The following is a 25470-nucleotide window of genomic DNA, read 5'->3' on the forward strand; positions in this document are numbered from 1 at the left end:
ATTTGTGTCCATCTGATAATGAGAGGGTTAAAGTGTGTGGGAACTTAGGAGAGGGGTTTGCGTGTGTGCTGAAAGGTTATCATGTCCTTCACCGCTCCGATGACATTTGGAGCAGTGTTGTCTGATGGGATTAATCCACTGTGTCTCCACCGAGAGTCACCTCCTCAGCCGCGCTCCTCAAATCTCCAGCCTCGCTCTTGGTTTATTCTTTGTTTTCCTACTGTTTATCTCCGCTTCATTCTCTCAGTCCACTCCTCTCTCGCTCCTGCTCTATTGATTCTTATTGTCATTCAGGTTAAGCTCGCAAAGACCAAGCAATTATGTCTTCAATCTGACAGTATCTAGCAGTGCAGCGCTTCTCCACATTTAATTTCGACCTGGATAGGGGTTGTGTTCGTGTGTCGCCGAGGTGCAGGAGCGTTTGCTGGTAGTTGGGAGGGATGTGTCTATAATTGAGGCTCTCCCTCTTATCTCTCGCAGGAGAGAGTGTTTGACATTTAAAAGGTTTCTTTTTCTCGTTGTCTCTGTGGTACTCTGAGGTGACTGCAGGGGCGTGTCTGGACTGGTGGCTGTAGAAAAACCTGATATTGGCAACCCCGAAATTCAGAATTACAACTGGCCATCTCCCAAGCTGATTGACAGACTGTGCACAGCTCTAAATCTTCTCTAGCAATGGTCTTGCTGATTCATGAGCTGTGACGTGAAAGGCAAGAGATAGGGAAAAATAGATGTCCATGCTTTTTGGAGCCCTGACACCTTAGTCCAGATCAGTAATTTCACATTAGAAATTTTGTTTTGTTTTATTTTTAAAAATATTTTTATTTAGTTTCTTGCGTTTTTTTTTTTCTTTAGCTTGCTTTTATTTTAAATATATACACTACCATTCAAAAGTCTGAGGTCAGTGTGATTTCTATTAAAACAGTTATTTTTTGTTTTCTTTTTTAAAAATATTTTTAGATTTTGCTATTGTTTTGCTTCATTTTATTTAGCCTTTTTTATTTGGTTTGCTTTTATTTTAAATATATACACTACTATTCAAAGTTTGAGGTCAGTAAGATTTCTTTTAAAAATTTAATTTTTATTTTATTTTATTATTTATTTTTTATTTTATTACCAAGGATGCACTAAATTGATCAAAAGTGACAGTAAGGACTTTTACATTGTTACATTTTTTTTTAATGCTGCTCTTTTGAACTTTCTTTTATCAAATGAATGAGATTTATTAGAAACTGTATCACTTTTTCCACAAAAATATTAAGCAGCACAACTGTAAATAGAAAACAGTTGTTTTAAACTGTTATAACATTTCACAATATTAAAGTTTTTACTGTGTTTTAATTAAATAAATGCAGCCTTGGTAAGCATAAGAAACTTTCAAAATCATTACAAAATCAGTTTGGCATAGGAACTGTGGTCAACAATCAGTTTGAGGAGGATCGCTAGACAGAGGCAACTAATAAAATGATAATCAGCGTTTCCTGTCTGAATCCTTTTCACTGAGCTTGTCGCTGTACATTATAGAATCGTCTTCTCTGTCCATTTGTCCAGATGAAGGTATATGAGAGCTACCCTTTGCCTTGAAATGTCTAAAAATCATGCCTTCAAAGGCATTTCGCTAGGTTTTGGAACAGAGCCAATGTATGCATTTTATTCAGCTGTCATGCTGAAAATTTGTGATTTTATACACTCTTTCTTCATTCACCTTTGGTCTCTTTCTTTTCTGTTCCTCTCCAAATTAACAGAGAAGGTCAATTGCCAATTTTCCTCAGCCATTGTCTTTATCAAAAACAATATTAATTCAGGCTAATTAAGACCTGGAGCTAATGAGCATTACAAATAATTAGTTCATTTATAATCCATAACATCCGTGGTTTGTTGGAGCTCTGAAAGGAGCAGTTAAAACTTCAAAGCAGATGCGGTAGAATTTCTTGAGGTGTGTGTGGAAAGATGCAGACACACACAAACTCACACATCTGTCTGTGGTCATTGACTCCTGTGACCTGCAGACCGAAGCTACCCACCTTAATCCTCCAGCCTCCATCCTCCTTTTCCTGTGACCACCTCTGTGACCTCACTGTCAGCAGTTCAGCCACGGGTAACGAGAGAGAGTCAACGGCTCAACAGATAGATAAAGACTCCAAATCCTAGTGAGCTGCCCGCATAGGCAGTGTTTTAATACATGATATATGCAATTCAAATGTAAAGTCTGAAAGGTAGCTGTATCACATGCATCTTTCCTAGAGAAGGTAATCTCATAATGCATTGCAGCAAGCTCAGCGAAACAGAAAATATGTCCAAAAAAAATAATTTCAGTTGTGAAAAATATCAATACTAAATAGGTAAACGAATTTTACTAAAATTCCTATTACAATATTTGTTCAACTTTTATTTTATTTTATTTTATTAAAAGCTGCCTATTTATTATTATTATTGTAATATAAGTTGCAAAGTAATATAATATAATACAAAATAATATAATATGCATATACTGTTGGCATTTTTGTCTTTATTATTATAGGACAGCATGTTGACGGGAAGTGAAGTGGGAATATTTGATTAGATTTTTGTTGGATTTTATGTTTTTAGTTTATTATTTTATTTATTTTATGCTGCCTTTTTTAAGACTCATTCACTCATGACAAATTCTATTGAAATATAAATATATTTTATATTTTTATTATTTTAAGCATGTTGACAGGAAGTGAAATGGGACAGCATTGGAAATTTATTACATTTTTTGTTCTATTTCTCACTACAAAAAAACATATATATTAAAAAAATCCCCTTCTTTGTCATTACTGCTGCATAAAAACAGGAGGAATAAATAATTTAATCTGTAAAATTGTTGCACAGCCTTTAATTTATGCTGATAATTTTGGAAGGTTTTGGACAAATATGTCACACTGGCACACATCAGAGCACGAACGCTCTCTGCTGGGACAGCCTTGCTTCCACAGCAGCCCTGAGTGACGGACAGCTCTGTGGTCGACGGCAGTGATGGCAAACACTCTCGCCAAGTGTTTGTCGTTTAAGTGAATAGGTGTGAAAAGAAAGGATGGGGTAAGAGAAGCGAGGAAGGATTGCTGAGGTGATTGAGAGGCATGAAATGGCTGAACCTGTGAGTGAAAACACACACATCAGAGTTCCCTTAGTTTTGATTTAACTCCACTCCAGATAATGCATAGTTCCAAGAGGTCAACAAAAGAGTTATCAAGTGAGAGAAATGCATGTGTGTGTGTAAAGAAATATAGACACTGTGTATTGTAGCACTCCTTCAGATTTGTAAACTTTCTGACTTGTGAGGTGGGAAGAAAGATTTGCTGATCATGGTACATGTGTGAATCTTATGAAACCCAGAAACATAAAAAAAAAAAAAAAACTAAATTCAAAAGATTATTTTATTTTATTTTGTGTTGTTTTTTTGTTTTGTTTTGAATTTGAAGAGTTCAGAAATTGCAACCTGAAATTGTCTTCTACAATATTTAAGTTCAGTTATTTCACTTTGTATTTGCATAGAAAAGGACCTATACATTGCCATTAGAGTAAAATTACTGAACCCAAACATAGGAGTCTAATAAAAATGCTCATTTTAGATGAAAATTTCAGATGGCACTTAGAGGACACTTTTGCATCTGAACTCTTCATTTGTATATATTTATTTACATTTTTATTTTATTAAATGTAGCCTGTTTTTACAATCACTATAATGAAAATTAAGCATTTGACAATTTTTTTTATGCAAATTAAGCATATTATACTAATTTAGCATATATGCAATGTGCTAATATGAAAAATGAAAAAGATTATCATATTGGGAGTCATGCTAAGTCATACATAGTCTTCTCCATAGACTTCTATTCAAACAGAAAGGCTTTTCTTCTTCCTGTCGGGATCCTGCTGCTTTGCTCATTTTTTTAGGTATCCTTGAAGGCTCCCCCTGAGGCTCTGCCCAAACATTTCTAAAACGTCCCCTACCATCGCTCTCTGTCACTTGCCACACTAAAAGACGAGGAAAGACAGATGGAGAAGGATGAGAGAAAAGTAATTTGAGTGGCGTTAGTGAGGTGTGTGATAGCTTTGGAGTTCTTTGATGGGTTTTTAAATTCTCCAGACTTCTGACAGCTAAATGGGACCTGAATAAAGGGTGTGTGTGCATGATTTTTCACGATGCACAGTTTGTGTCAGGTGGAACCTTTTGTGTGTGTGTCCTTGCCATGGTGTTTATTTTATTAATTATTTATCCATTATCTTCGTCACACACATTGTGTCACAGACTCATTCCTGGAATGGACAGATTAGACCCTAGAACACTATCCGGTCGTGACCAGTCATTGTCCACCGTATTCTTACCTCATCCCGATTCCCAGAGGCCACAACACCCTGCTGGATCATACAGTGAAAGCATGATGAGGCCTGATTTTATGGTTTCAAGTTCAATAGTTGACAGGGTCAAACATGACCTGATTGTGCATTTTGGTCAACCTGTTTCCAGCTAGGTCTGTTTCCCCCCTTTATGTAATTTATTTTACATAAAATATTTCTTTATTATTACTTTATTACTTTATTTATTTATTTATTCATGCATTTATTTATTTATTTAAAACACATGCAACATAGGGAGAAAAGATTATTTTTCCTTCCTCTATATTTATTTTCTTTCTACTGCGGAAATAAATAATACAAAGCTAATTGTATTATTTATATTTATTTATTTTTACAATTTATACAAAAGATATCACAAAAAGGAAATAAAACAGTCATTTATTTATTTATTTATTTGAAGCAGCAGTTACAGTACAGAGAAGAAAAAGAAAGAAATATAGAGGAAGCTAAAAAATGCTTTTCTCACTACATTATATATGTACGGTATGTTTGTAAATAAATAAATAAATAAAATTATGCAGAAGTTATCACAAAAAGGAAATAAAACATGTATTTATTTACTAAATTAATAAATAAATATATAAATACATAAACAATATTTCATACAAAATAAAATTGCACAAATAGAGAAATATTTGTCTATTTGTCCCACAAATAGACAAATATTTACTTAATTAATTATGAAAAATGCAAACTTTAATCATACAGTTAAAGAGATTATTATTTATTTATTATTATTGTCTTAAAGAGAGAGTATTATTATTATTATTATTTTATATTGCACATAATTCTCATAAGGGAAGCAATGTCATTGTGGTTTTGCCTGGTTTTATCATGAAGCATTATCAGTCATCAGGTGTGATCATGTTTGAAATGCACAGAATATAATTACTAATAATGACACAGAACAAGAAAGTAGGTTCAACCACAATATGCAAAGATATCTCTATTTTTTTTTTTTGCAGTATGAATTACTCAAGTTAGTGTTTATGATAGAATAATAACATACATAATGCATCATGAATGTACGTTTATTTTAACAGTAGTTAGCCATTGGTGTCATCTGATATGGGAATCAATTCAGATGCGTCATGCATGTTACTGGATATGTCATGTGATGCTTGAGCAGCGTGAGAGAGCACATGTGGTGTGAGTGTGCTTGTGCACGCTTGTGTATTGTTGAACCATAAGGTGATGGAGGCAAAGGGTACGCTCTCCTGAAGCGTGACAGATTTAACCATAAATCAGCAGGATTAATACACACTGGCCCAAGGTCTGTGTGTGTATGTGTGTGTGTTAAAACACACGAGTCACTTAGAGCTGGACTCAGACCTCCATCAGTCTGTTGTTGTGCCATCAACCCTGATATTAATGCTCTACACTGAAACCAGACAGAGAGAGAAAGTGTAGGAGAGAAACTTTCATGACGTTTATTAATTCAATAAAGCTAATGTGCATATTTGTGTAACATTAACTACATTTACATGCAATTATAATGAGATTTAGGCAATATTGCAATTAAACTGTACCTCATTTAAACACAACACTTCAAATTGATGCAATTAAACTCATGATATTGGCAAACATAACTGTAGTAAAATACAGTATGTTGCATATACTGATTTTAGTGCCAGTAAACTCATATGTAAACATTAAAAGGGTAATTCACCCAAAAATGAAAATTACTCCCTGATTTACTCACTCTCAAGCCATGCTAGGTGTACTGTATTTGACTATTTTCTTTTACATGAAGATAATCAGAGTTATATGTCCTGGCTCTTCCAAGCTTTATAATGACAGTGAATGGGTGTTGAGATTTTGAAGTCCAATAAAGTGTATCCATCCATCATAAAAAGTGCTCCACATATTAATAAAGGCTATCTGAAGTGAATCGATACGAAAACTTTAGAAACTGTAATATCTGTTGTAGTTCTGTAAAAACTGTTGTACAAGCATTCACGAGAGAGTGGCGTTCCAGTGGATGTTGTAGGACGTAGGCGAAGTATAAGCTCCAGTGAGAATATGCTTGTCTCGCGAGAACCAAGTTTTGTTTACACCAAAGGAAAACCAGTCTCCTCTTGGCTTATATTTAAATCCTCTGACATTTTTTCTTTACAAATCCTCATTTTGTGCTTCCAATTCATGATCGGTGTTTGCCACTTCTGCATTCGCTTCCATCCTACTGTACGTCATCTGCTGGAACGCCACTCTCTTGGAAATGTGCATACGACAGTTAGCGGAAGCTAAACATAGCGGTTTATAAAGTTTTAAACATGGATATTTTTCTTACACAAGTACATCAGTTCACTTCTGAAGGCCTTGATTAAACCCAGGAGATGTGTGGATTGCTTTTTATTGTGGATAGATGGATGCACTTTTTTGGGCTTAAAAATCTTGACCCCAATTCACTGCCATTATAAAGCTTGGACGAGCCAAGACATTTTTTTAATATAACCTGGGATGACTGGCGAGTGAGTAAATCATGGGGTATTTTTCATTTTTGGGTGAACTATCACTTTAAGTGAACTCTGATTATTGTAAATAATCACATTATTGGTGCACATGTAAATGGAGTCACTGACTGGTTTCATGCATTGTACGATACCAGTAAACATTCACTGTGTAAATGTAAATTATGTAAATTTTATTTTTTCAATTTTTTAAAGTTAATAACTTATAATTTTGTATAAATATGTAAATATCTATACTAAATATTTACTTTAATTATAAGAAAAAAATATTTTTGCAGAATTTATTCATTCATGTATTTATTCATTCATTTTTTCAGCATAGGTTTGCTTTTAATTTGCTTGGCAATTCTTTTATTCAGGTTTGTAAAGGGACTGGTGGAAATTTGTGTTACACTTGAATTATTTTGGGACGAATTTTCATTAGCAATTTGCTTTGTCATGTTGCTATTTGTGTGAATAGACTTCCAAATGAATATTTGGCAAAAACCTTCATTTACTTTCTAAAACTAATTGGATCCGGAAGGGGAAATTTAGAGCTCAAGTCGTGTCCCCACTTCTGTTGCTGACAGAAAGTGAAAGCTGTTTTTTCTAATTTTCATTGTGGAGCTTTTGTTTCAGCATTGTTTTTGGATGATTATAATTTCCCTGTCTAGCACTTAACCCTGTGTTGTCATGAATATAGTTTTCTGTTTTTGTACTGGTGTGATTTGACACAGTCTTTATCAGTAGTGTTTGATAGCTCTCCTGAGGGACTGACCCAGCGTGCTCTCTGGAGCTTTATCCATGGAAATGAGCCGCCTGGATGTGCCTTTGTGGAACACACACACAGGCTCTCGGTATGTAAATGTGCTGAATAGGGCTGGGAGGTATGACAGTATAGAAATGTGTTTGCCAGTAGTGATTCTGCTTTACCATTTATACCATTGTATATGCAGATAGCAGGGTCTGGCAAAATTCTGAATCGAAGAACTAGCTTTTAATTCAGTAATATGTGGATTTGAATTGAATTGGCCATGCCTCACAGGAAGTGAAATTGGAATTTGAATAGAAATTTAGCAAGTAGTGGCATTCAGGGAAATTAAGTGTTTGTTCTTGCGAGCTGAGCTGAAATGTATTAAATATAGTAAATTCTATATAAATTAAGTGCAGTTTTTTAGGTGTATTTATCTGTAAGTCCAATAAAACCTTCACTCTTTTTTCTATCCTTCAAAAAGTTAAAAAACTTCCTTGTATTGTTTAATGTTATAAAGTTCAGTTCATTTATATACATATAAAATATTTAAGTAATTAAATATATTTAGACCATATTGTTGTTGTTGTTATGTTTAATCATTCAATTTTTTGGGGTCACTAAAAAAATTATTTATTAAGAAAGGATGCATTAAATTGATTAATACACTGAGAATGTTACAAAAGATTTATATTTAAAAAAAAAAAATTCAATCAATGAAAAAGTATCACAGTTTCCACAAAATTATTAAGCACATATTAATTATTAATAAATGTTTATTGAGCACCAAATAAGCATATTAGAATGACTGAAGCAATGGCTGCTGAAAATTCATCATCACTTATATTACATGATAAAATAAAATAATTTGTAATAATTTGTAATAAAATCACAAACTGTTCTTAATTTGAGGATGAGAGATCTCTTTCAAAAAACATTGTAAAATCTTAAAACCTACCCCAAACTTTTGAACTTTGGTGTGTGTATACAAATTGTTTAATTAAAATAATTGTTTGGGTTGTTATATGACTAATAGTGTTAGTTTAGCAACACACTGATGTCAGATCAGTTGTAAATAGGATCTCCTGTACACTTTGTGCCAGTATTAGTGTTCCATGTGCAGTTGCTGCCTTTGTAGAGGGTTTGAAGAAAGGCAGCTAACTAAGTTGAGGAACAGTTGAGTGTGTGTGTGTGTGTGTGTGTGTGTGTGTGTGAAACTCCTGATGTGAATGGACCCTCACAGGGATCAGACTCACTCTGACATTTAAAGTCATTTATGGTTGGGGCACAGCGAGTCACTGAAGGGGGTTTGGTCAGATTAGATTATGTTGACTCCTCAGGGGTCTATCAAATGGGATAAACTCGGGATTGCAGGTCAAATTATGCATGGAAATACGCTCACATAAAACATGAGCAGAAACAGATTTGCACGGATCACCCCGAGAGAGACCTAACATCGCTTGCATTCAACACTGAAACCAACTCCATTCAAATCAATCATTTATGCTGCTTACATCTTTTCTCCCCTGCAAACGCGGCTCATGGTATTTACCTCCTCCCTGAACACATTAGGGAGGGTACCATAACTCATGCTCTGGGGGGGGGAGACTAACCTTTTTCAATAGCCCATAAACAAATTAGGGCTCCTGTGCTTCAGTGCCTGTGCTCATTAGTGGAGAGGAAACTCAGGCGTTAAGACATTACGGGCACATGGATGAAGAACAGCTTTAGACGGAGATTATGACACAAAGCCAATTAACAGCCTCTTTGATTTACAGTTCAGCCCTATTAATGAAACACCCGCCATTAACACAATGGGTAATGAATTCGAGGCTGTGAATCATGTATCAGAGTCGCAGTCGTGGAACATGTGCGGTTTATCGCCCGCGTACGAGACAACGCTTTCGACGGGGAAAAGACTGATGATATCTGTGTGATTGTACGTGGGACTAAGTGACAATGAGATAACGTAATAGAGCGCTTTCCGCTTTAACTGTGCTCTTCATGTCTCTGTCTTATTATTAATCATGCTAGGCAATAATATAATATATAAACAATGAGGGTTTTTTTTCTTGGTTGAGTAGTTTAGATTTTTTTCAGTGCTCTGTCAACATTTTCACTGGCACTGAGGGTTAGGTTTTTTTTTTAATCAGTTGTCAGAAGCAAAGTATTTTTTGTTATTAACCATTAAGATTTCTTTTTAGAAGAATGGCAGATTTGTAACAAATACTCTCGAAAGTTTTCAAAAGAAGTTTCTTATGCTAAGTGCCACAGTTATTTGATCAAAACACAGTAAAAACAGTAATATTTATATATTTTTTATTATTATTCTTTATATATATATTTTACAATGTAGTTTATTCCTGTGATGTAAAGCTGAATTTTCAGCATCATTTCTCCAGTCTTCAGTGTCACATGGTCCTTCAGAAATCATTCTAATATATACAGTATATATATATATATATATATATATATATATATCTATATATATATATATATATATATATATATATATATTTATATATATATTATTAAAAAATATATATTTTAGGATTAAATGATGAATAGACAGTTCAAAATAACAAGATTCATTTGAAATTAAAATTTTGTTTCTTTATACATGTCTTTGCTGTCACTTTTGATCACGTTTGCATTTTTATTGAAGAAAAGTATTATTTAAAAAAGTTGTTTTTTTCCCCCACAATTTTACTCAGATGTCAGGATACTCCTGATTTCTTTTATTAAGTGTTGGTAGATTTTAAAGGTTTAGTTCACCCAAAAATAAAAATTAGCCCATATTTTACTCACCCTCAAAACATCCTAGGTGTATATGACTTTCTTCTTTCAGAAGAATCCTGCCTCTTGCTGGCGGTAGAATGGGAGTAGGTGGGTGTTTTTGTTCAACAGTCCAAAAGTAGTAAAATAAAGCATGCGCATCCGTAATAAAACATGCTTCACATGGCTCTGGGGGGTGAATAAAGGCCTCCTTTAGAGAATCCATGTGTTTTTTATAAGATATCCATATTTAAAATGTTATAAACACCTTTTTCCCACTTCCGCTGACTGTCATATGAGCAAGCCGTTCTGGGTGGATCATGTAGGACGTATGCACAGCGCACGTGCCTCTGAGATATGCTAGTCTCGCATGTTTACAGGAGCAAAGGAAGCAAAGTTTCCTTACTTTAGCAAAGGAAACCAGTTTTTCAATTTTTCTTTACCAAATCCTTGATTTGTGCTTCCAATTCATGACTGGCATTTTGTTTTCTCTGTCTCTCCTCCTTGATTCCGTGTTCATCACGAATCACTGGTGCGTGCATGACATGTACGTCCTACGTCATCCACTGGAACATCTTGCACGTATGACATTTAGCAGAAGTGAGAAAAAGGTGTTTATAATGTTTTAAATATGGATATTTTTCTTACAAAAACGCATGGATTCGCATGGATTCACCCCCTGGAGCCGTGTGAGGCATGTTTTATTACGGATACGTGCGCTTTATTTGACTACTTTTGGACTGTTGAACAAAAACACCCGCCTACTCCCATTCTAACACTTATATAATGTAATATAATGATAATTTTTTAATATAACTCCGACTGGATTCGTCTGAAAGAAGAAAGTCATATACACCTAGGATGCTTTGAGGGTGAGTAAAATATGGGCTAATTTTCATTTTTGGGTGAACTAACCTTTTAAATATTAGTGTCAAATGGATATCTTTGCATCACATCTTGTCGTTTTTCAATGTCTTACACCAGGTGTTGGATTTAAGATTAGATGTCAAGTTAAAAATAGTTTTCATTTTTAAAAATGTTTCAAGACCCCTGCGTTTGGTTACATTCTATTATTTAAAAAAAAAACAGTAACATGTCCTGGTGGTGTTGAATGTAACACTGCTCAACTAGATGCGTAAAACTGTCAACTGACCTAAACCTTTCTCACACTGCCTCTGAATAATTTACCAATTGTTTTTATTATTTAATTATTGATGTTATTGCTCAGACATAGCTCTTTCAGAGCTCATGAGACTTGAGACATGAAATTATCTGTGTTGCGTGTATACATTTTGTCTCAGATGTTTCTTCTAAAATTCCTTCTTGGAATAATAAGAATAAGAAACACAAATGAGAAAATTGTTGAGTATTGAAAAATAAAACTAATGTGCTTAGCATAGCTTAGATCATTCGGTCTTCAGACTAAATAAAAAACATATTGGGATACTTTGTTTTCTCCATTTGCTCTCTTTTTATTGTCATCACTGTCTTGGAGAAACGACTGAGATTTTAGCGAGATCTCTTCTCTAATCATTGTTTGTCTTGTTTAGGACAATGCTGCTTTTTATTGTTCTCAAACGTGTTTCTCTGAAGTGTGTATGTGTGTGTTTGTTTATGTGTATGTCTCTGTATTGCAGTACAACATTACAGTTGAGATGATAGTAATAAAGTTGGTGGTGTGATGGTGGAGTGGTGACCCCAGGCCCCTGTGGGCCCCCAGAGGAGCTTTTGTGTAGTCACAGGGGCTGAAAGTCTATTGATCTACCCAGGGATGGATGCCCTCTCTGAGCTGATTTACTGGCCCCAGCGGCCTCCTCTCCAACAGACCAGGAGCTACATAAAACACTTGACTGCCAGCATCTCTACACAATCACATCTCATACTCGCCCTCTCTCTATCTTTCATTCTCCTTTTGTTTTTTTTTCTTTCTTTTTTTACCCATGCACACATGCTTGCCACCTATACATGTCTTCCATTGGAATCTGGAAGTTTCCATTAATGTGTATTTAATTCATATGCTGTATGCACTAACTATTCAAGTTTTTAGAGAGATATCATAGTACAGTAATACTGCATTGGAGAACCAGGTAAAACAGCTTGATGTACAGTATGAATCTGGTAATCATTCAATTCATAGAATATACTGTACACTACCATTCAAAAAATTGTAATTATTAAGATTCTTTTGATGTTTCTGAAAAAAGTCTCATTCTGATATGCTGATTTTGTGCTCAAGAAATCTTTCTTATTATTATCAGTGATAAAAAGTTTTTGCTACTTAACATTTTTGTGGAAACCATAATACATATACTATTTAAAAGTTTGGTGTAAGTGCGAGAACCACAAAAAATAAATAAAAAATAATAATTAAATTAGTTATTTATTAAGCACAGATACATCAAAAGTAACAATAAAAACATTCACAATGTTACAAACAATGTTGCTCTTTTAAACTTTTCCATGATACATATTTTAGGATTCTAAAATATCTATCATGTTTCAGCAAAAATATTACACAGCAAAAACGGTTTTCATCTATTAGAATAATAAGATCCATGTTAATAATTGAGCAGCAAATCAGCATATTAGAATGATTTCTGAAGGATCATGTGACACTGAAGACTGGAGTAATGCTCTTATTGTAATAATGATTCACAAAATTACTGTATTAACTGAAATCTTATATATATATATAAGCTTTAGAATATAAATAGTTATTCAGTTTCACAAGTAGCCCATATGACTCATGCACTATATTCCAAGTCTTCTGAAGCCATAAAGATTATCACTGAATGACATATATCACATACAGCTATCGTGTGGCGTCAGAAGACTCAAAATATAGCTCATGAGTCATATGTACTACTTTCATGGTGCTTTTTTGTCCATTTTTGAGCTTGACAGACTTTGACGGGGTTTTTTTTGTTATGGAGAGGAGCAGCTTGCACATTCTGCTGAACATCTTAGATTTTGTGTTCTGAATACAGGTTTTGGATGTATTTAAGACATTAAGTAATGATAGATATGTCATTTTTGGGTGATCCATGCCTTTAGGCTGTTCACAAATGTTCATGTTTCTGTTTGTGTGTCATTCTAATCACCTGTGGCAGTCAGATTTAATATTGTTTTGTCCGGGATTTTCTGTTTGTGTTGTCTGGTCAGTGTTGTGCCATCGAGATGAGTTACATTCTCTGAAATAAAACATTTTACACACTTGCTGAGACGAGCCTGTGACTGCAACAGAGAGAGAGAGAGATGGATGAGCCCGCAGGCACATTGCTCTTGTCAGTTCTTCTCGGCTGGGTGGTGTGTTAATGTGCAGTGTATCAGTCATAAGCATAATACTAGGCTCACTGTGGCCTAAATAGCGTCATCTATCAGCCCGAGAGAAACAGAAAGAACGTGAGTGTCACTGCTTTACACATACTTACATATAAACGCACATACACACTCGTTACATACAGTATCAACACACATGCTCTGTTTCAATGTTGTTCTGATGGGACAGCTGTTCAAATGCTATGACGTTTGATTATATTACCTTCTGAAGAATTTTATTAAACTCATAATTTGCAGATAACGCAATATCATAATGCATTTTGACAACTGAAATAATCCATCAAAGATGGAGGAATAAAGTGAGAAATATAATTTAATTTAAATATAATTTAAATTGAATTGAATTGAATTTAAATTAAATATGAACAAATATAATAAATTATATAAAAATATTTAAAACACATTATAAATATGCAACATTAATATCAAAAAGTATGATTACAATTGTTTTGAATGAATGAATAAATAAATATTTAGTTGATTATGTATTTTTGTGCTTAGTGTTGCAGATAACACGATTCCTTAATGCATTGCAGTGAATAAATCCGTTAAACATGGATGAGGAATTGAGAAATGTTCAAAAATATTTTTACAAATATAAATAACAATATATTTATTGTAAATTGTTAAAAATATGAATAAAATATATATGTAACGATGTATAATCGTTTTATTTATTTAATGTAGTTGACTATATTTTGTTTTATATACTATAATTCACATAAAACCTAAAAGTTTCATTAAAATAGTTTAAAATAACTATTTATTTGTATTATATATTTTGTGCTTACAATGTGTTTGTTGCATATAACAGAATCCCATTATGCACTGCGACAAGTGAAAAATATGTCAAAGATGGAGGTCAAAGTGAAAAATGCAGTATAGTATAGTATAATTTACTGTATAGTTACATGATTGTAAATATAAATAAAATATATTATAATCAGTACATTTATTTAGTATGATTAACTGTTTTATATCATATTTATTATAATTCATGTGATACCAAAAAGTATGGTTTAAAAATATTGTCAAAATAATTAAAAACAAAACCGTATTTCTTTTTGTTATGTGTTTTTGTGCACATTAGATTATCATGTTGTTAGCTTGGCAATATGCCAATGCCAAATGCTCCTAAAGTCATTTGGCAAGGCAGTTCATTAGGTTTTGAAACAGAGCCACAGTTTGTCTTGCAGATTGACATTTACACAGTTTTTAGTTTCCTCTGAACATATCCCACAATCCCTTGGTGCACAGACACACATCACTGACTTAGAACAGCCATTTGTTACCCAGCATTCCCCTCCTGTCCACACACGATGAATTCTTCCATCTCTAAAAACAGGAGAAAAGAGAGGGGGAAGTCTTTATTATTTATGAATGTAACGTAAAATGCTTAATTTGCACCGTCTTCAACCAAATTATAACACACTGAAAGCAGCAGAATTTGCATAAATCTCATTATAAACAGAGAGCGCAGTTCATAAATCCTCCCATTAATTAGAGGTGTTTCACCTCCCTTTCACACAGCATTGTGTATTAATAAAAGTGTATGTGGTTTAACTTATTGACCTTTGTAGTTGCTGGATGTGTCTGGATATGAATGAGCTGCTTGTATAGGTTTATTTGATATATCATACAGTATGTGTGAATTGATTGCTATTGGATTTTCTTTATTTTATGCATCCACTTATGCATTTGACAGAGGTTTTTATCCAAAGTGGCTTTTAAAGCATGCATTTCGTCCCTGGGAACTGAACCCAAGACCTTGGTGTTGCTAGCACCATATGTATGTCAGTGCTTTTGTATGCACAAGTCTGAATCTGATTCTGTTTGTGTGTTTATGGCTGTGGAAGGGGTTGGGCCTGATCTGTTTGTTGGTCTTTCTCATTAATGTAGGATTTGCAGCATTAGGCGTCTGGCGCCGTCAGCAGAACTAAAGCTGGAATGAGTCAGGGACCCCCTCGCCAGGTGTCTTCATAAACACACACCTGTTACCAGACACACACAGACTCCATGTGTGTGATGGATAATGAGCTCAGAGGATGTCTTTGTTAGTTTAGCTGTATTGTAGCAGGTTTTTGGGATATTGATACTGTTTGAGAGGAGGAATGAGAGAATAAAGAGGTGAAACCCCTAATTTAAAGGGTTTGTTTTGTTTAGAGTTTGATTAATGAGATGAAGAAAGAATTAAATATTAAAATGAATGTGTCTCAAGGTCATTACTTTGCATCAGATTAAAATATCTGGAGGAAGTCTTACTTAAAGGAGCAGTTCTTTTCTTTCATTATTTAATCATCCTCAGTTGTTTTAATCTTTTACAATTTTTTTCTTCTATTAAAACTGTGAGATATTTTGTCCAAGTTAAGGTCCAAATTAATTTTACAATTTAAAGCCTTAAGTATATTATACATTTTTTATATACTGTATTTATATCATACTTGCCTAGTATTTTGCCCTGAAAAGTGGGCTTTTTAGTTTACTTTATATACATAAATATGTCTCATATTTATCAAAGGGATAATATGATGTTCCTAAAAATAACATTATTTTGTGTATTTGGTGTAATGAAAAGTATATATGTGGTTTAAGGTTCAAAAACACATTATTTTCCACATACTGTACATTATTGTTTCTCCTCTATGCCCTGCCTTTCTGAAACACGTTGTTTTTTTACAAAGCTCATCGCTCTAAAAAGCGAGGTGTGTTCTGATTTGCCAGCTATCCAGTGCTTTGTGATTGGCCGAATGCCTCAAGCGTGTGACGGAAATGTTATGCCCCTCATCATACTGTGATGCGTGTCCCGTTCAGAACACCGGCACAACAAGACAATAACAATAAAACCCATCACAAACGAGCCATTTGATGCATCCAGTGGGGACATAATTACTGATTATAATGACTTATACTGTGTTTTTACGCGTTGTGTTGCATTGCGCCGCGTAAACATAAAACCATGTCTGCATTTGTGATCAGAGAAACGACAAACAACAAGTGGTACTCTGCACTGCTCAAAACTCGTGTTTGAATCATCAGTGGCAAATCCTTTAAATATGAAAACGTACTTACAGACTGTGAGTCAGAACGGCCGGCATTGTAGTCTACTCTCCCAGGATCAGGAAATATTCCTCCATAAAATGTGCTGCACACATCTGAATATTTGGGTTGAACTGTTCTGGAACAGTGTTGCAAATGCAACTTAACCACTGATTTGTGTCCTCTTTTGGAAGGCCAAACAAAGTATTTTCGCTTTCACAATGAAACACACAGCATTTCCACAACATGGTGGTGGCGGCAGCGGCAGCAACAATACTATAGTGAGAATCAAAGTTACGCCTTTTTTCATGCGTGAACATTTGGGCAGAGTTATGCAAATCATCACACATGGTGATGAAGACATGTGGGGGCGTGTTTAAATGAAGCGATTTAGGAGGGTGTGGACAAGTATTAACTTTTATAAAGAATATCTCTTTGGGCTTGAGACTTTAGTCTCTGCAGCTTTAGGGGTTTTATCTATTCACGAACCGCTTGTAACACTCCAAAGAGAAAGGAATACTTAAGATCGCATCATATGACCCCTTTAATGCTGTCAATGATTAATTGCGATTAATCGCATCCAAAATAAGTTTTTGTTTACATAATATATGTGTGTGTACTGTGAATATTTTTAAGTATATATGCATACACACACATACAGTTTATGTTTTGAAAATATTTACATGTATATATTTATATTATATAATATTTATATTTATTATATTATACGATTTTTTTTTCTCTGAAAAGTTTCTTTATATTGTTAGTGATGATAAGGAGTAGTTGATGGTTGTTGATGGTAGTATTTTTTTGGGCAGTCGTTGTCGAATTTTTTAGAAGAACGTAGGTGTTTTTTGGTAGGAGATTATTATTTTTTTTTTGCTACAGACTATAATTCCATCTAACCAGAGGAAATCAAACATGTTTAATTTTTTGATCCAATTCTAGATTGCATATTGTTTTCATTTGTCATGCATCTGCTGTGGGTTTTTTTTTTTTTGGAATGACTTGGCTTCTCACACATACACACATTTACACACTCTCATTAACACACAGTCTCTGTTTTAGCTGCCTACATAGTGTGCTTCTAATGCTAATGACTCTTCCGAATGCTAAGTAGGGTGATTATTTTGCCTTCTGTTGCCTTCTGAACAAATTACTTGCAGATAATGCATGTTTATAAGTATACTTCATGATAAATATAAATGCAATAAAAATAAAGCAACATTTAATATATATATATATATAATTTATTTAATACCAGAAATTATGGTTTAAATTCGTTAAGAATAATAAATAATATATATTTTTCTGGTGATCCAGAGATATTTAGTGTATGCCAAATCTATTCAGATTTTAAACGCTGTATAGTCCAGCCTTAATTTAAACCATTGTTCCCAAACTCACTTCACTGGTTCCGGCAGAAGTTAAAAAAAACAAAAACAAAACACAAGACACAGTGTTCACACTCTTGCCAACCTGCGACTAGCTTATAGTTGTCTCTGCATATTAAACTGGGACATTTTAAAAGTATCAGACAAATTACACACTTCACCTTTAAATGTGACTCATCCTTTGTGGCCTCCTGTGCTGCTGGATATATTTACACCTAAGCTATGCTGTTTAGCTTACTTTATATGTGTAAATGTGTTTCATATTTACAAGCATATTTACCGTTAATGAGGTCATATCCACCTGCAATGTTTGTATCCAGCTGTACAACTATATCTTATATTAGTTAGCAAATATTGTTGCTTCTCAAGTTTAAAAGGTGTCTTTCTTACCAGAAAACAAGACAAAAGTACATATTAAAAAAATATGTCTGTTTTGTCTGAAATGTTGCAAAAGTTTGTGATGAGCTGTTTCATAGTAGCATACAGTAGTTGCAATAAATGTTTTTTTTTTTTAAGCTCCGAAAGGTTTTATACAGTACTTTCAAAGAGCAAGTCTTTTGTGTCAAAAGATCAAGAAAAATTCAACTTTTCATGACCCCTTTAAGATGTAATGTTGTCTGAAATATTGTTCATTGTGTGTGTGTGTGTGTGTGTGTTCAGGTACATCCATTACCCAGCTGCAGGCGGTCGACCCGGACGGCGAGCCGTTGATTTTCGGTGTGGTTGGGGAAGAGGCCATGCGGTACTTCGCTGTGCAGGAGATGACTGGCGTTGTGTGGCTGAGACAGCCACTCGACAGGGAGGTGCGGAAAACCATGAGCAAATGGCAAAAGAATTGATTGACTGTCCAGCTGGAGCCGACGCTTGTGATTTAATGCTGCTGTTTATTTGTCTGTTTGTGTTTTTGTGTCTTCAGACCAAGTCAGAGATGCAGGTGGAGTTCTCAGTCAGTGACAGTCAAGGGGTGAGTTAGAGATCATCGATCTATCCATTTTTCCCATCCATCTGTCTCTAAGGTCTGTGTTTTTTTAACTTTCCGTTACCATTCAAAAGTTTGAGGCCTGTACTATTTTTTTTTGTAAAGAGATGAATACTTATATTCAGCAAGGATGCACTGAATTTTTCAGAAGTGGACCGTAAAGATATTTATAATGTTACAAAAGATTTCCATAAAAAAATGCGTTGTTCGTATGAACTTTATATTCATAAAAAAATTGTGACAGTGAAAAAAAGTTTCAGTTTCCAAAAAAATATTAAGCAGCACAACTGTTTTCAAATTTCATGATTATTACAAAAAATTATTTCAAATAAATGCAGCTCTTTTGAACTTTCCCCCAAAAATCAAATAAAATAATAATATCAAGATATTCTACAAAGCTAAGTGGAGCACTTCCAACACTGAAGATATTAAGAAATGTTCCTTGAGCACCATATCAACATATTAGAATGATGAATCATATCTTGAGTAATAGCTAAATTCAGCTTTGCATTACAGGAATAAATGACTTTTTAAATAAATTACTTTTCTTTTCTAGTTTTAATGACTATAGACTAACTCAGTTTTTTAGTCTATGAAATCCAATGTAGAATTAGTAGAATATTTGTTATTTGATTTAATTTGATGCATTATTTGATATAATTTGTTTTTAGGTCGTCAAGAATACAGTGAACATTCAGATCGGAGATGTAAATGACAATGCACCATCATTTCTCAACCAACCTTATGCTGTTCAAATACCAGAGGTAATGTATAACAATTCACTTCTCAAATTTAACTTGCAGTGGCATTCACATCCTATTTTGCTTCTATAATTCGATTTATCTTCTCATTTAATGTAATATCCTGTTTGATATGAAAATGTGTTGGGGGAGGCATTTTTTTTTTTGACATGTTATTTAATTTATTTCAGTTTTAATTAAGTGCTTCTGTAGCTCAAGTGGTAGAGCATTGTGTTACCAAGCGCAAGGTTGGGGGTTTGATTCCCTGGGAACACATGATAGGTAAAAATTGATAGCCAGAATGCACTGTAAATCGCTTTGGATTAAAGTGTCTGCTAAATGCATAAATTTAAATTTAATTTAATTAATGAATTTGTTTTAAATATTTATTTTTTACTTTAAAACATTTGATATATTTCACAATAAATATTTTATTTTGTTGTATTAATTTATTACTTTTAAAAAAAAACTTTTTTCTTGAAACAATGTACTGTACACCAATGGTTTGAATGATTTCACAATGTCTTATGATAGGACATATTCAAAGTTTGAATTCCAAATATGTTTGGAATATGGTGAATATTTTTGGACTCTCTTTATTTCTATATATCTTTTTCTTTTTTGTCATATTCATCACCCCCAACTGAAATTAACAGACTCCCCCCTTCTCTCACTCTCCTGCTCTGCTCCGTCTATCAGCGCTCTTCCAACTTCAACTTATCCCTTTCTCCTTTTCCCATCATCCATCTGGCCCGTCCTCTTCTAATCCCTGACATGAGATAATTTGGTAGAGTAAAGTAGTCATCGCTCTCTCTTTCCACAGCACGCACACACACACACAGACACACACACCTCAGCTGATGTTTATATTGTGTGTCTATATACATCCCACACTCCTCCCCACAGCAAATCTTCAAAGCCCCAGTTCTTTTTTTCCCCTTTTCAATCTGTCATTGTGAGTAAATAAAAGTAGGGTGAGAGTGAGCGAGTGTGAGAGAGAGAGCTCTATTTAGTTGATGTTGTTTACTGAGGCTTGATGATTAAGCTGTCTGCAGTTAGGAGGACAGAAGAAGACCCGCATGTTTGGCCACTTACCCATAATTCTCACTCTTCATCAGTGCTGTGGAAAACTCAAAGAGATTTGGATTGTTCAATGTAGAGTCTCTCTTACCTTTTAGGAACACTGAATCATCTTGTAAGTTGAAGCTTGTACTGTATCATTTCTTTTGAAACATGTCCAGGACATATTTTACCACAAAGAAATGAATATTAAGCTTATTTTAGGTTCAAAAAATGAAAATAAAAAAATACATACATGTGTGTGTGTGTATGTATGTATGTATTATATATATATATATATATATATATATATATATATATATATATATATATATAATATATATATATATTATATATATATCTATATATATAGATATATATATATATATATATATAGGTATGTATATATATATATATATATAGGTATGTATATATATATATATATAGGTATGTATATATATATATATATATATATATATATATATATATAAATAATATACACACACACATATACATATATATACAGTGGGTACGGAAAATATTCAGACCCCCTTAAATTTTTCACTCTTTGTTATATTGCAGCCATTTTCTAAAATCATTTAAGTTAATTTTTTTCCTCATTAATGTACACACAGCAACCCATATTGACAGAAAAACACAGAATTGTTGACATTTTTGCAGATTTATTAAAAAAGAAAAACTGAAATATCGCATGGTCCTAAGTATTCAGACCCTTTGCTCAGTATTTAGTAGAAGCACCCTTTTGATCTAATACAGCCATGAGACTTTTTGGGAAAGATGCAACAAGTTTTTCACACCTGGATTTGGGGATCCTCTGCCATTGCTCCTTGCAGATCGTCTCCAGTTCTGTCAGGTTGGATGGTAAACGTTGGTGGACAGCCATTTTCAGGTCTCTCCAAAGATGCTGAATTGGGTTTAAGTCAGGGCTCTGGCTGGGCCATTCAAGAACAGTCACGGAGTTGTTGTGAAGCCACTCCTTCGTTATTTTAGCTGTGTGCTTAGGGTCATTGTCTTGCTGGAAGGTGAACCTTCGGCCCAGTCTGAGGTCCTGAGCACTCTGGAGAAGTTTTTTGTCCAGGATATCCCTGTACTTGGCCGCATTCATCTTTCCCTCGATTGCAACCAGTTGTCCTGTCCCTGCAGCTGAAAAACACCCCCACAGCATGATGCTGCCACCACCATGCTTCACTGTTGGGACTGTATTGGACAGGTGATGAGCAGTGCCTGGTTTTCTCCACACATACCGCTTAGAGTAAAGGCCAAAAAGACCTATCTTGGTCTCATCAGACCAGAGAATCTTATTTCTCACCATCTTGGAATCCTTCAGGTGTTTTTCATGTGTCTTGCACTGAGGAGAGGCTTCCGTCGGGCCACTCTGCCATAAAGCCCCAACTGGTGGAGGGCTGCAGTGATGGTTGAGTTCCTACAACTTTCTCCCATCTCCCGACTGCGTTTCTGGAGCTCAGCCACAGTGATCTTTGGGTTCTTCCTTACCTCTCTCACCAAGGCTTTTCTCCCCCGATAGCTCAGTTTGGCCGGTCATCCCTAACGTCTTCCATTTAAGGATTATGGAGGCCACTGTGCTCTTAGGAACCTTAAGTTTTGTAACCTTGGCCAGATCTGTGCCTTGCCACAATTCTGTCTCTGAGCTCTTCAGGCAGTTCCTTTGACCTCACTGTGAGCTGTAAGGTCTTATATAGACAGGTGTGTGGCTTTCCTAATCAAGTCCAATCAGTATAATCAAACACAGCTGGACTCAAATGAAGGTGTAGAACCATCTCAATGATGATCAGAAGAAATGGACAGCACCTGAGTTAAATATACGAGTGTCACAGCAAAGGGTCTGAATACTTAGGACCATGTGATATTTAAGTTTTTCTTTTTAATAAATCTGCAAAAATGTCAACAATTCTGTGTTTTTTCTGTCAATATGGGTTGCTGTGTGTACATTAATGAGGGAAAAAAAAGAACTTAAATGATTTTAGCAAATGGCTGCAATATAACAAGGAGTGAAAAATTTAAGGGGGTCTGAATACTTTCCGTACCCACTGTATGTGTGCATGTGTGTGTGTGTGTGTGTGTGTATATATATATATATATATATATATATATATATATATATATATATATATATATATATACACACACACACATATATATGCAGTGCATTTAATTTATTTGTAATTCACATTATTCTAAATGGTGATTTTCATTTATATATTTAGATATTTTTGTTTTATTTAATCAGTATAAATACACAGTGTACAACATGATTTATACATATTTTACAATGCATTTAATTTATTTGTAATATCCTTTATTCTACATGGTGATTTTCATTAGTGTCTTACAAAAAAGGTAGCATAACTTCAACATAAATAAACACCATGCAAAATTTGACCATAATCATTAAATCAAGAAAAAGAATATCCAAATAATGCAGTCTCTGGATCAGATTTAAACAAGCCGTTATATAGCGCTTTTAACAATACAGATTGTGTCAAAGCAACTGTACAGCATTAATTAGGAAAATAGTGTGTCAATGAGTTGAATAATAACCAGGAAATGTATTTTTACCAGCTTGGTGAAATTTTTCTGTATGTTCATAGAGCACTAGAATTTTGCTAGTAGAACAAAAAAGCATCATGAAAAGATCATATATATATGATCTTTTCATGATGCTTTTTTGTTCTACTAGCAAAATTCTAGTGCTCTATGAACATACAGAAAAATATATATACAGTATATAGTATTTTGATGACTTCCACTGACCTCTCTTGGTATGTGGAAACACACTGCAGCATCACTCCATCCATCTGTCACTCAAACTGTATTCCACCAATTAAGGATTATCCTGACATCACTGCTCAAAGTCAGAGTATGAGGAATAATGTAAGGTGGTAGGAAGAGCTGTAAGCACTTGAATGAAAAAGAAGATTTTTTCGGGAAAGGTTAAAGATGATAACAGCTTTAATTTCTGTACGTTTAAGGTGCTTTCAAGAACATCAATGAAATGCAAATATTTATTCATGTAAAACATTTATAGAATAATTTGTGAATAGGTTGAGCATCATAGCAGGCTGCAGGAAAGAACTGTGTGTGAATGGGCTTGTAATTGGCAGGGTAATTTGTTGGGCAGTAACTGTGGGAGGTTTCTTATGGAAGGAAAGCAGGTGAACAGCATTGCATCTGACAGTTATAAAGCTGCTTAAATTTACGGCTGTGTGTGTATGTAAGCATGCAGTTGTGTGTGTCAGTGTTTACTACACTATTATTCTGCAATGACACTCCACAGTTGCTGAATCTACAGTGCTACAGCAAGAGAATTATATTGTGTGAGAGGAAAAACACCGGTTGTGTTATTGAGATCTGAGTTGAGAATGGCTTGCAATCCTATTCAGTTTGTTGAATTAAATTTATGTGCATATACTCAAATGTTTTTTACATTTATTCAGCAAAGATACATTACATTGATCGGAAGTGAACAGTAAAGATATTTATTTCTATTTCAAATAAATACTGCTAATTTAAACTGAAAAAAATGTATTAGAGTTTCCACAAAAATATTAAGCATGCAGCTGTTTTCAACACTGATAAGAAATGTTTCTTGAGCATCAAAGCAACGTATTAGAATGATTTCTAAAGAATAATGTGACACTGAAGACTGATTCAGTTTTGTTATTTGCTACAATATTACTGTTTAACTGTATTTTTTATCAAATAAATTCAGCCTTTGTAAGCATAAAATAATTTAAAAAAAAAACTAAAAAGATGGACTAAAATATATAATCAGCAGGCATTTAATGTCAGCATTTATTTTTATTAAATTAAAATATGTTTGATGGCTATTAAATGTTTTGACAGTATTGAAACAAAATATTTTAGAAGAAACATATTTATTTAAATTTTCTATTAGGGAATAAACAGGAATAATTTGGGAAAATTAAGTAATTTTATTGTTTTCCAAAAGAAAAAGCCCTTCTGTCATTGTTAGGATGGACACCTTGTATTGTATAAGACACAGAAAGATTTCTCTCTGCATATACTCTACATTGCAAATAGTGAGTTTTTGGTTTTGGCCTACATTTTATAAATTTAGTAGAGCTTTTATACAAAGTGACATGCATGACACTGAAAGATTTGTATGAACGTGTTGTTGTTGTGAGTGTTTGTAGTGGAATTACTCTGATATTAGATTGACTGGATGATTTTTGGCTTTAGCTCACACAAATTTCAACTTACTGGCATTTGTTCATGTGCAGAAACAAGCAAACACACTTTGCATTTGCAGTGTGACTTCAGAGAGAGTTGAGATCCTCCGTGTTGGTGAGCAGCGTGTCGGTATGTTTTTTTTATGTGGTGTTGATATAGAGTAACACATGGCAACACAAGAATGATAAAATACACAGATGAAGCATCACATTTAATTGTGACAAAATCATTTTCTGTATTTTCTCATTTTCTGCTATTTTTCTTCCAAGCTTGTACACAGAAACTTCCCAGAAGGACTTGAAGGCAATCATTCTGTTATTAATCTACAATT

General features: G+C 34.1%; 1 protein-coding gene across 4 annotated transcripts in view; it reads left to right on the plus strand.

Moving 5' to 3' along the window:
- The window catches only part of cdh23 (cadherin-related 23), a 233072-nt gene that overhangs the window by 36233 nt on the left and 171369 nt on the right, over nt 1–25470 (plus strand). For all 4 annotated transcript variants that reach the window (XM_042737456.1, XM_042737457.1, XM_042737459.1 and 1 more), the window contains 3 exons: nt 18789–18931; nt 19045–19092; nt 19779–19871. In XM_042737456.1, the coding sequence (XP_042593390.1) occupies nt 18789–18931; nt 19045–19092; nt 19779–19871 (284 nt within the window). The remainder of the gene's footprint in view (nt 1–18788; nt 18932–19044; nt 19093–19778; nt 19872–25470) is intronic.

Source organism: Cyprinus carpio, chromosome B13, assembly GCF_018340385.1.
Source record: "Cyprinus carpio isolate SPL01 chromosome B13, ASM1834038v1, whole genome shotgun sequence".
Taxonomy (NCBI): Eukaryota; Metazoa; Chordata; class Actinopteri; order Cypriniformes; family Cyprinidae; genus Cyprinus; species Cyprinus carpio.